This window comes from Squalius cephalus (genome assembly GCF_949319135.1).
Source record: "Squalius cephalus genome assembly, chromosome: 24".
NCBI classification, from domain to species: Eukaryota; Metazoa; Chordata; class Actinopteri; order Cypriniformes; family Leuciscidae; genus Squalius; species Squalius cephalus.
The window spans coordinates 9,451,120-9,464,395 of record NC_137145.1 but is presented as its reverse complement, the minus strand read 5'-3'; the positions used below and the strand labels follow the sequence as shown (position 1 = coordinate 9,464,395).

Below are 13,276 nucleotides of genomic sequence, written 5' to 3'. Positions count from 1 at the left end.
ATCCTTAATCAATACATCATCTAAACCTGCATACCTGTCTCCTCATTCTTATATTAAACTGTGCTCTGATAGGCACCCAGAAAGGTTTACTCATCTAATTACAAATCAGATCCAGACAGTCAAAGTCTCCCAAACAGAATCCTCAGTGAATCTATTTGTCCTATATGCAAACTGTTGTGGGTACAGGTTTGCTGGCATGATGCTCAGAATGTGTTTTTTGGCGAGACTCTCAAAACACTGCTGCCTTGCGTGTGTTCACTCTACTCAGTGACTTGTAAACCTGAGTAGGGTTTAGCGTTAATACCTGCTCCACCTCGTCAGGAGTCACTTCCAGCGTTGTCCAGGGCTCTGTGTTCAGGGCTTCAAAGCGTGCATAGAAGAGATTGAGCTCATCAGACAGAGATGAAGAGCTGTTTGCAAATGTCCGGCCTTTAAAGTCTGTGATGTGTGTTAGACCTTGCCACATTTTCCTGGAGTCATGTGCAATTTAGTAATTTTTCAGTTTCTGTCTGTTTAAACAACGTTTCTATCTTTTTAAAAACATTATCAAATCCATTATCGTTTATTTTTTCATTATAAAATGTCCCTAAAAGGTGTTCTGTGTGAGACAATCAATAGTGTATGTGGAGGCTCAAAATGCGGAATCCTCCAGTCGGATTCATCAACTGTATGAATGCAGTTGATGAATTTAAAATTTCTGTGTTTAAATTATTTAATTTTTAGCACAATTTTCCACCGGACAAATTGCGATTGTTAACTCATGATTTCTGTTCTGTGCGTCTGTGCGCACCAATCTTGCACTTCTATCTACTCCTCAACCAGACCACCTAGAGACTTCGGGTTTTCGGCATTATGTTAAGGAAGGTCTAATCTCGGGAACGCACAAAAAAAAATCCAGGAAAAGATTTACTATCTCTTAGTGTTGTGATCCCATGAGGTGAGAAAATTGCGCTAAAACACTCACTGAGTTTTTATTACTTGTTTGTGTTATTTTAGATATTTGCTTTAAAATATAGTATATAATATTAATAATATTAAATTAAAATAAATAAAACAAAAAATAATGCAATAAATGCTTCTTGTAATTTGATTGGTGTTACGGTGTGTAGTTATCATTTACCCACAAGGTGGCACAAAAAGCTCACAATCATGTAGTAAAGGAGCTGTTTGCTATCCAACTTGACGAGTCATAAAAGAGACTTTTAATAATAGGCCTAAAATACTTTGCGCTGGAGAAAAAAATATATTTATGTTGCACCCAATTTGAAATGAAACGTCTGATGTTTCTGTGTTGTGCAAATAAATGTTATATCTATTAGGGAAGAAGAACCAAGCCAAACTTCATTCCATAGTTATATTCTAGCAAAACACATTCCCCACTCCCTAAACACCAAAGGTCAGCCCAGTTTCACGACATCAAATGATTCAAAACATGATCCTTCATGACGTGTTGGACCCTACAGGCTTTAACGCTGATTCTACGCCTATAAAACAATGAAACCACAAGCATCTGCACTGATCACTGAGACACACTGAGCCAGGAATATTCTAAGCAGATGTCACATAACTTAACAGAGGAATAATCAAGGTAATCATGTGATCAGCTGAAATACAAACCAAAATTACATTTAGATTTTTGCAAATATTTGAAATCACAGAATGTGTAAATAATTTAAGGAAAATTCTTTCATCTTAATTAATAACTAAATAATGTTTTATAATTAATGTATATTTTACGAAAAAAATGTTTTATAAATTATATATTTTATCATTTACAATCATTTATAATTTAATTTCATAGGTGAACTTAAATAATTTTATATTATCATTATTATATTGTATTTTTAAATGTTGCCAAGAATAATTTTAACTTCAAGAAAATACTTTTTTTTTTTATTAGCAAATCAAAGGCATTTTTACAAGGTGTGTCATGTGTAAAAGGCAGATACATTTGGTACTTTTGTAAACAGATGTTAACTGTATGTTTTAGTATGTCACAGGCAAACGAAACCGCAGCTTCTGTTGTAACCGAGTTTTTCATCGTGGGCTTCCCTGGACTTCAGCCCGAATACTACAGCCTGATAGCAGCACTTTTGTTCTGCATCTACATCGCTGTAATCACTGGAAACTCTCTCATTGTGGTCCTGTTTGTGACTGAACGCAGCCTCTTTAAGCCTATGTATATTATCATGCTGAGTTTGTCCTTATCTGATATTGGTTTTTGCACAGTTGCTCTGCCAAAAGTCATTTCTCGCTACTGGTTTAATGACGGTTATATTACCTTCTACGTTTGTCTGTTTCAAAGGCAGCTGATTCACTATTTTGGGACCCTAAACTCTCTTATTATGATGATCATGGCTCTAGACCGGTACTTGGCGATCTGTTACCCACTAAGATACCCTGTTTTAATGACTAACCGCACAATGAGACTTTTAATAGGGCTTTCCTGGGTTACTGCAATGATTGCCCCAACCATCGGCTTAATGCAAACAGTGAAACTGCCATTCTGTGGCCCAAACATGATCGCTCATTGCTTCTGTGACTCTGGGTCTATAAACCAGCTCGCCTGTGCAGATATCAGCCAACAGAATCTCATTGCCTATGGTGTAGCAATGTTTGTACTTCTCGTGCCATTCTCTTTTATCATCTTTTCATATGTATGTATCCTGGTGTCTGTGCTTCGTATAGCAAATGCACAGGGTCGTATGAAAGCCTTTTCTACCTGTGCCACACAGCTGACTATCATTATTGTCTATTATGTGCCACGTTTCGTTGTTTACTCCAGTTCTAGCATCCCCAACAACACTCAGATAAACAGCAGTCAGAGGATCGCCCTGGTCATGTTCTACAGTCTGCTTCCACCACTAGTGAACCCCTTCATCTACTGCATCAGGATCAAAGAAGTCAGACAGTTCTTTCTCAAATGGTGTGTCCAGAGAAACAGGAGGAGTCTAAAAGTCCATAGGTTAACTATTTCTAAATGAAATCATCTGCCTATCCCTGTTCTGATGCATCACATTACATGCTGTTTATATGCATTTACAATATTTGTTAACAGGGGCGTCGGACTGGGGGTAAAACCATTACAGATTGCCAGGGCCCCAAGGGGAGAGAGGGCCCTTGAAAAGTCTGGAATATATCTTATTTTACCTGGATATTTTCATTTCCTAATGGACATGGGAACATGGGGGCCCATCAGGACTGCCTATGCATAGGGCCCGGGATCTTGTGCTACAGGTTTTTGCACAGTTGCTCTGCCAAAAGTTTTTTCTTGCTACTGGTTTAATGACGGTTATATTACCTTATTACCTTCTACGTTTGTCTGTTTCAAAGGCAGCTGATTCACTATTTTGGGACCCTATACTCTCTTATTATGATGGTCATGGCTCTAGATCTGTACTTGGCGATCTGTTACCCACATAGTTTGTTAATATAGTTAGTATAGTTGTATATATAACTATATTAACAAATATTGTAAATGCATTTAAACAGCATATAATGTGATACATCAGAACAGGAAATGTTATATAAATAATCCAAATATAAATGAAAGTCAAAAGCACATTTTTAGTACATAGTCATACCTGGAAACAAATCCTGTTCAAATAGGCTATATGGGCCATTCTACAGAATTGGTTCAAAGTTAGAGTTGGAAACATCTTCACAATTTTTTTATACATGCAAATTTTATAATATCCAAGGTAAACATTTCTAATAATTGTGCAGTTAATTCTCATACTGTATTTTCAGAAAGTTTTGGAATATATCCTCTCCCCAAATGTGTCACTAATAAAAAACAATAATAAATAATTTAATGAGAAGGCTTATATTGACCTATTAAGATTTTTTTTTTTTTACATCTACCTTGTAAATATATTTTTTGCTTTTTTATTAAAAAGTGCTCACATGTAAGTCAACAACAATTACAATTTTAACAATATTTCAAGTGTAATCTTTCTTTTTTTTTTAAGTATACATTTTATCATACATATTTCAAAGTTAAGGATTCATTAGTTTGATATAGCCTACATTGGAGCAAAGTAAAAAACACATAATGCAACAAAGTAAAATCATGTCATATTCGATATAAAATATAATGTTCATGTCAGCAAGTGCAAATGGTACATCTGGTCTCAAGTGTTTTTCAAGGTCATAGGTAGGGTGGTCTCATTTTAAATATCCAATTCTTCACTACCACTGTGATGTTAAATGGTAATGGAATTTAAATATTCTTAGTCTGAATTATTCAAAGGAAATGCAGCAAGAGGTCGGTGTAACCTAAATAATAAAATCGATGGTACGCATCAATAAATCTTGTAATAACAGTAATCTGTATTCAATCACAATTAGGAAGAAATGCATGTATATATAATAATCATTTTGTTTGTTCAGGAATCTTCCAATGCAAGCCACCTATGTCGATCTAAGAAGTGACTTGGAACATGTTTAGGCATACAAGAATGGAGATTGTGCATTCCTTGCAACAGTTGTGTGTGTGTGTGTGTGTGTGTGTGTGTGTGTGTGTGTGTGTGTGTGTGTGTGTGTGTGTGTGTGTGTGTGTGTGTGTGTGTGTGTGTGTGTGTGAGTGAGTGAGTGAGTGAGTGAGAGAGAGAGAGAGAGAGAGAGAGAGAGAGAGAGAGAGAGAGAGATTTTCTAACCACTCTAATAACAGTCAGAAAGTTTAAACAATTTTTAAATTTAATAGCAGGTCTGTCTCTGCTTTATAATTTTCATCAATGACTTCTGATAGCCATTCATATGTATATTACAGTGTTTTCCCATGAGTTGGCAGTGTGCTGTGGATAGCGTATGCTATGTGTGTCTCGGTTAGACTGTCATCATGGGATCAGCTTTACCATCCTATGTGTGTGAAGCTATCTGGATCTGTTAGTGTGAAGATGTTTAGTGAAGTGACACTTTTGGACTCTACGTCATCTTTATCTTCTCATGATGTGTAGTGTTCAGCCTGGATAGACTTGATCTATTCCAGGTGATGATGCTGTGAGGGTGTAGTGATGGAGGTGTGTGTTCAGTGTTCCTGTCTAGGAGATGGGTGGAATATAATCTATAACAATTGTGTTGCAAATTTAGTTCCAGTTCTATACTGGGAGGTCATATTTACGCAGTGATGTACTATTGTGAGATGTTAACGGCCTCCTGAAGTGTCTTTTCACCCATCCCCCGAGTCTCAGGTTATGTTCTAGAAATTCCGCTGTCCTGGCTTTGATCCAGGTGGGGTCCAGGCCATCTTGGCATCCGTCCTCCGAGAAATTTGCAGAAGTAAACCTGAGACAGTAGGGAGTAGGGAACGGAGACGTTACGTCGGATGATGACGAATGGGGTTTCGCCTAGAAACTCTCACCTTCGAGTATACAAAACGAGCCAATGGCAATGAAATGCCATGGGTCTGCGGAATTTGCATAGCGTAAGTCCGCCCCACGTCGTGGGTATATAAGGAAGTACGCTGGCAACAAGCAGATATGTTTCCTCGCTGAGGAGCCGAAACTGAACTCCGGCGTTCCAGCGGTACAGCAGAAGTGGCAGAGAGACATAACGTCTCCGTTCCCTACTCAGGGAACGAGGGTTACATACGTAACCGAGACGTTCCCTTTCGTGGTCACTCCGAGTTACGTCGGATGACGACGAATGGGGTCCCCAGTCTAATCACGCCACCTCGGCTGTCTTCCAGTGCCCTGCGTAAGTCTGAGCTCCCTGTCGTGAGACTAGCACGGATGAAGGAGTCCTACTTAACACAGGAATACCAAGGTACACTGGGAAGCATATCTCAGAGGAAATATGCAATTATGCCCAGCCCGAAGGGGGGGGGACTTGGAATACACATATGACCCCGAGGGGCTGCATATGGAGTATCACTGGGGTGTCCAGCCGCAGGTGGAATATTTCAACCCCAGGGGTGGCAAGGTGGCTTGCCGAGGGAAAGACACATGCTCAGAGAGGCTTACAGTGGAAATACACATGTGGGGGTCGCCCAGAGGGGGAACCATGCACATGGAGGCACCTAGCCAAGCGCGAAAGCTGCCGGTGGCATAACTCTGGCGTTGACGTCGACAGTGCTGGAGGAGACTCAGGGCTTATTAGACTCACCTGAGGAGAATATCGCACGTATCCCGTCCGTGGAGAGGAATGGCGAGCAAGCGAAGACACCTGAGCAGAATCTAGAACATGAGAAGAAACTGGCTCCACTCGGAGATTATAGAATCTCGCGAATGTGTTAGGTGTCGCCCAGCCTTCAGCTCTACAATGTCTGTTAGCGAGGCTCCATGCGCTAGAAGCCCAAGAGGATGCCACACTCAGAGTGGAGTGGGCCGTCACACCAAGGGGGCATGGTCGACCTTGCTGCTGGTATGCCAAAGCAATGGCGTCCACTATCCAGTGAGACAACCTTTGCTTGGAGAGAGCCTTTCCCTTCAGCTTCCCACCATAACAGACAAAGAGCTGGTCTGAGGTCCTGAAACATTGCGTTCTGTCTACGTAAGCACGGAGGGCACGTACTGGACAGAGCAGTGCCAAGGCTGGGTTTGCCTCCTCCAAGGGCAGCGCTTGCAGGTTCACCACCTGGTCTCGAAAGGGTGTGGTGGGAACCTTGGGCACATATCCAGGCCGGGGTCTCAGGATCACATGAGAGTTAGCCGGCCCGAATTCCAGGCACGCTTCGTCAACCGAAAATGCCTGCAGGTCCCCTACCCTCTTGATGGAGGCCAATGCAACCAGGAGCGCTGTCTTAATTGACAGGAACTTAAGCTCCACTGATTGCAGAGGCTCAAAGGGAGCATTCTGCAGGGCAGTTAAAACCACTGAGAGGTCCCAAGAGGGCACGAGGGGAGGACGAGGAGGATTCAGTCTCCTCGCTCCCCTCAGGAACCTGATGATCAGGTCGTGCTTTCCCAGAGACTTACCATCAACTGCATCGTGATGTGCGGCAATGGCGGCAACATACACTTTCAGGGTGGAGGGAGACAGCCTTCGCTCCAACCCTTCTTGAAGGAAGGAAAGCACGACACTGATTGGGCATTTCGTGGGTTCTTGATGTTTAGAAGAACACCAGTTGACGAAGAGGTTCCACTTCAACGCATAGGCATGTCTCGTGGACTCTAGCGGAAGTGATGGTAGCCACCACCGCTGGTGGTAGGGTACTCAAACCTGCCTCGTCCCGTCCAGGAGCCACACGTGGAGGTTCCAAAGATCGGGACGAGGGTGCCATAGGGTGCCCCGTCCTTGAGAAAGCAGGTCCTTCCTCAGGGGAATTGGCCAGGGAGGTGCTGTCGCGAGGAGTAATAGTTCTGGGAACCAGGTCCGGTTGTGCCAATACAGGGCAACCAAAATTACCTGCTCCTCGTCCTCCCTGCTCTTGCGCAAGGTCTGTGCAAGAAGGCTCACTGGGGGAAACGCATACTTGCGTAGCAGCTGTGCGCCAGTGCATCCATGCCGAGCGTGCCTGAGATCTACCTGTGCGTCCCCGAACTGATCCCAAATCAGCTGAACCGTCTGGGGATGGAGTCTCCATTCTCCAGGGAGAGGCCGAAGCCGAGAGGTTCAGGTCTCCGGGGATAAAAATGGCTCGAAGCGACCTCAGATGCTTCTGACTCCATATGAGGAGGTGGCGAGTGAGTTGCGACATACGGCGGGAGCGCAGACCACCTTGATGGTTGATGTACGGTATTACTGTCGCGGTATTGTCTGATCGGACTAGTACGTGCTGACCTTTGAGCAATGCACGGAAGCGGTGCAGGGCGAGACATACAGCCAGCAACTCGAGGCAATTGACATGCCAAAGGCGCTGGGGTCCTGTCCAGGAGCCCGCGGCAGCATGTCCATTGCACATGGCGCCCCAGCCCGTGGTGGAGGCATCTGTTGATACAACAACATGCCGGGAAGCTCGTTCTAAGGGCACTCCGGCCCGTAGAAAACTGAGGTTCGTCCACGGGGTGAAGGTCTGACGGCAGGCTGGAGTCACTGGGACTTGGAGCGTGCCGTGTTGCCATGCCCACCTCAGGACACAATCGCGAAGCCAAAGCTGAAGCGGTCTCATAAGAAGCAATCCGAGCGGCGTTGCTGCGGCTGCGGATGCCATATGCCCCAAGAGCCTCTGAAATAGTTTCAGTGGAACCACACTCTTGTCCTCAAACTGGCGAAGACAAGTCAGCAGTGACTGCGCACGCTCGCTCGTAAGCTGCGCGCACATGGCGACGAGTCGATCTCCATACCGAGAAAAGAGATCCTCTGCACGGGGCAGAGTTTGCTCTTCTCCCAATTGACCCGAAGGCCCAGACGAGCTAGGTGCCGGAGCACTAGGTCCCTGTGTTCGCAAACCTGGTCTCGAGGGTGAGCTAGAATCAGCCAGTCGTCGAGATAGTTCAGGATGCGAACCCCGTGTTCCTGGAGGGGAACAAGGGCTGCCTCGACGATTTTCGTGAAGACGCGAGGAGACAGGGCTAGCCCGAATGGGAGAACCGCGTACTGGTATGCCTGCCCCTCGAAAGCAAACCGAAGAATGGTCTGTGTCGAGGTAAAATGGAGACATGGAAGTAGGCGTCCTTCAGGTCGATCGCTGCAAAGCAATCCTGCGGCCACACGCACTGGAGGATGCGTTTGGCCGTGAGTATCTTGAACAGCAGCCTGTGAAGGGAGCGGGGAGGACCAGCATCCCACAGGGGCGTGCTCTGGTAGGGGTCAGGTGACAGAGGGGGATGAGAGGAGCGTGGCCCGTGGGCGGCGCATGCTGTCATCCACAGCCTCTTGGGGCTTGGAGGAAGGGGCATCAGTTCTTGAAACAAGAAATTCTCCCCCGGCCCTCCACCGGGGGAAGGAGTGGCCCTGTTACCAGCTCCTGAGAAGAACTGAGCTCTAACTCAAAGCTGCCTGTCTCAAGAGTGCTGCTTAGCCCGGCGTTTGGCCAGCTAAGGGGCAGAGACTGGCAGTGCCGCCCTCCTGCATCCTCCTCCTGCTCGGGCCGGTGAAGGCTAGAGGGGAAGAGCCGCAGGGAGGTGGCCTCGGCGGGAAGCAGACTAAGGAGACCGCACGGACGGATGACCGTTGGTGCAGAAGGCCTCAGTCCGCTTCTGGGGGGGGTCGAAGACTGTAGGGTACAGTCCTCAACCCCACCGCCGAGGAACCCAGCCTGGGACATGGGGGAGCTGAGAAAATGAATTCTCAGACCCCCTCACATCCACCTGGCTGAGCCCATTCCTGGACCACACCTGTGGACATCACCTGGCCCGGGATCACGCAGGTACCGATGTCGCCTGTAGAGCGAGGTCAGTAGTGTGCGTGGCGGATCGACCAGCCCGGACATGGGAGGCATAGCGTCCCTGCGTGGGGGCGTGGTCGAGTTTCCGCGTCCTGCTAGTGTTGGCCAGGGAAGGACCAGCGTTCCACGAGGGCCGGGTCTGACAGAACTCCCGACTCAGCATTGCCTCGAAGGCGAAGGTGACACACAGCACTGCATGCCTGTGCCACGATAGTGACAGAGAACATACAGCCCATGATCGCCAGGCGATCAAGTGCAGCGAAGGTGGAAGACGCTCGCGGGCCGCGATAAGTCACGGGAACCCTGGCGAGCCGGAAGCGTCCTGATGCAGGTCCAGGAGAAAGGCACTGGGAGCGAGTGCTGTAGAGCAACACGCGCCCAGGAACCAATCGTAAGCCTACAGTGCTCGGGGGGAGGGCACCACTCCAACCGATGCTTTCAGCTGCCCGGGAAAGCATGGCCATCAGCTCTGGATCTGACTCGACTAACGCTGACACTCCCGAGGGAGGCAACGCAGTCGAATCCTCATTTCCAGAGGAATCAAGCCCGCCTTGTGATGCTGTGAGTGACATGACACCATCTGCTGGAGTCCCGAATGAAAACACTGGGTCCCCGAGAGGAACCAGGCACACACGGAAGCCCCACGGTTTGCGATGTGGAGGGGGGCGTGGCCCGAGGAAAGCTCGTCGGAATTATGCCACATTATAACCCTCAGATCACCCGGGCCACCAGCCAAAGTATCCCTTCTCAAGGAAGAGATAGATTGGGGTGTGGCAGAGGGGACTCTCACACAGAGATCATTGAGTCTCGATCTATAAACATTGAGATGGTCATGTTCCCGCAATGAAAACATGACTCATCCACGAGCGCTGCCGAGCGTGATTAAGCCCAACACGCGAAACAGCGCTCGTGACCGTTAGGCAGATGAATCACGCGCCCACATCCAGTAAATACACGGGCAAGCCGACTTGAAAAAGACGTGCCGCGTGCAGCTCTTTTAGAGAGAGGAAAAAGCTCAGCAGAGTGCTGAAGCGCCCAGGGAGAAACACACACACTGTCGGCAGATCACTGCACAGATCAGCAGCAGGAATGCGATCTCGCTGGAACGCGCCATCAGTCCAACACACTGAAGAGTCCAACACTGCTCGTCTCGTAGAGTGAAGATGATTCAGAATGGCTTGCAGGAGTGAAGAAAACTCTTGGCTCCGAAGCGAAAACATATCTGCATGTTGCCTGCGTACTTCCTTATATACCCACAACGTGGGGCGGACTTACACTATGCAAATTCCGCAGACCCATGGCATTTCATTGCCATTGGCTCATTTTGTATACTCGAAGGTGAGAGGCTTTCTAGGCGAAACCCCATTCGTCGTCATCCGAAGTAACTCGGAGTGACCACGAAAGGGAACCACAGTTAATTCTGATATTTTCAACAACTTCATATTCAGACATGTGGAATTCTTTTACTTGCTCCATTATCATGTCCATTGCAATTTTAATTCCAGTTGTCACATGAAACCGAGTTTTATTGACCAGGTCTGAATTATTGCTGTTGTTTCAGTGCATTGTGTGACACCTGAAGCTGCTCTTACAGTTCAGCCTTCACAGTCTGCTGTGTCATATGAGCATTAGAGATTAATCAGAGTTTTTATCACTTGTAGTGTCATGAGTTCCAGTGGGTCAATGCTCATGGCTTTACTTCAAGTTGCTCTCATTACAGCCAGATTTGTGGGTTGCCTGTTTAGCATATGCTACATTCAGTTTTAATTGGTGCACCCCAGTTAAGGATGATTTGGTTTGCTATTACCTGTGCCACACTTCTAACCATGTTTTTTAAAGGCAAAAATAAAAGCACACCCCTCCCCTTTTTGCACTGGGTAGCACACCAATGAAATGTCACACTTCTCCAATTAATGCCCTGCTTGGCGATTATAATATAATGTATATTATAATTCGAGTTATAATACAATTATATTATATTTAAGAATATAAATTAAATTATATTGCTTCTGGTCTCTGAAGAGTCTCTGGAACAACTTATTTGTTAAAGTGATTTATTTTAGATTTGGCCCTGTAGTCGCAGCTGTAGTGGCCAGTGCATTGTATGTATAACAAAGGTCAGGCTGAAAGCCAATGAGGGACTCTGTCGTTCTTAACACTCAATGAACCGCCAGCTCATGCTAAACGCATGGTCAAATCTCTGCTCATTCTCATGTCAATACATTTGAATATGAAAAGGTTTTTGGCTCAGTGCTGATGAGATGCACATTCACTGTTTCTCTTTTTTCTTTTTTCGATTTCAAATGCCTTTTCGTTTCATCTAGTCTTTTTAAAGACTATATGAAGGCAAAGGGGCCATTTTAACGTAATTAACACAATTTCGTCAGTTCCAATTATCAAAACAGGGATGCACGAAGGGATGCACAATTATATCGGCACAACATCGGTATCGGCCGATAAAAGCTTTAAATGACCATCATCGGCATCGGCAGATATGAATATTTCTGCCGATGAGCCTTGCCAATAGGGTGGCGTGTTTCCTATGTGCACGTGACGACCATGAACGTAGCATGAGCTCCAGCAACTTAAACTTCCAACATGTGGAGGCATTTCGAGCATGGGCGTCAGTTTGGTTTGAAATCTGCTGGGGACAGAGACGCATTCGCAAGTGCATTTTCAGAAGTGCTGGGTACAATGACGCAGTAATTTTTTTTCTCTTTCGTGCAGGTCATGTTTTGAAAGATGATGTCCTGTAGCTTACTAATGTAAGCTCTCCAAGCTACTACTGTATGCTCTTCACAGAGCATAAAATATTCATTTTATTTTTCGTGTTCACATTTATGAGGAAAAACAGTGACAGTTCTCGGTTACGGACGTGACCGCTCTGAAATCGGCACTAAAAGACCTTTCAAAGCCTTTCTAAGTGAATTTCGTTTTGTATTAATTGTATCTTAATTTTAATCAATGTTTCACCAACCAATTGCCTGGATTTAATAAATAATAAGTAAAGCAGATAATAGATAATAGATATCATGACACGGAGGCGCCGCGCTCATAAATGAAACGAAACTCAGCATAGCCTACTTGCCTCACAGACCTGAGAAATATATATATTATCTACAGAACGCTTGAAATCATATTTTTAAACAGAACAATTCAAAACGAAAGAAAACTATGTAATCCGAAATGTGCATTTCTCTCCGGCGCGTTCACTACTGCGAAGATCGCAAGTCAGCATCGTCAACTTCATCTTTGCAGCCGACACAGAAAACACTTGTTTATTAATAAACAATTAAAATGTCTCCTTGCTATATTTGACATATTCATAATCATTACTTTTGCGGTTCTTTGTGACAGCTTTTAGTTGCTTTATTGGCAGCACCACCCTTACATGTTACATGAACGGGTTACCACTGCATCGGCACCGAAAACAGGGGAGCATTTGGTAGACCTGTTCAAGTAGGAGAAGATGTACATTTTTTATTTGAAAATTTATTTTTATTTATTTTACTCCTAAGGACTGAAGGTTTGAAGTCTGAACTTAAAAAAATGTAGCACTGGCATATCATTTATTCTCCAAGTGAAATAATTTACCTATTTTTCAGGGGTGAATGTCTGTCTACACTTGTAAAATTATACATTTATGGTAGAATCAAATGTTGTTTTGTTTGTCTTGTGTATTGCCTTATCTACAACTCATGAGTGTAATACGGTAAAGGTAGTACAGGAGAGAGACTTGGATTTCTCTTCAGTAAAATTAAAGTGTAAATATATCAGGGGGTAAATGTGTATATACATCGGTATCGGCATCCGACAAAATTAGTTTGAAAATATCGGCATATCGAATATAAGCCAAAATGCAATATCGTGCATCCCTACATTAGACGCACCCAAATCTAGGTTGATCAAACAGCGTTTGCTGATTCTAGACAGAAAATAACTCGTCTCCTCATCAAAGCACACTTGAATTTGATACCAGGTATTAGTCGTCACTAATCTCTGACGCAA

At 45.0% G+C, this 13,276-nt stretch overlaps 1 protein-coding gene across 1 annotated transcript; it reads left to right on the top strand.

Annotated features, from left to right (window-relative positions):
* Positions 1 to 1,991: 1,991 nt before the first annotated feature.
* Positions 1,992 to 2,984, top strand: LOC307152128 (olfactory receptor 2AT4-like; the record flags this gene model as incomplete). The annotated part of the gene is made up of 1 exon (XM_079860533.1): positions 1,992 to 2,984. One exon carries the CDS (start codon positions 1,992 to 1,994, stop codon positions 2,982 to 2,984), a length of 993 nt encoding a protein of 330 aa, XP_079716659.1.
* Between the last annotated feature and the right edge of the window lie 10,292 nt (positions 2,985 to 13,276).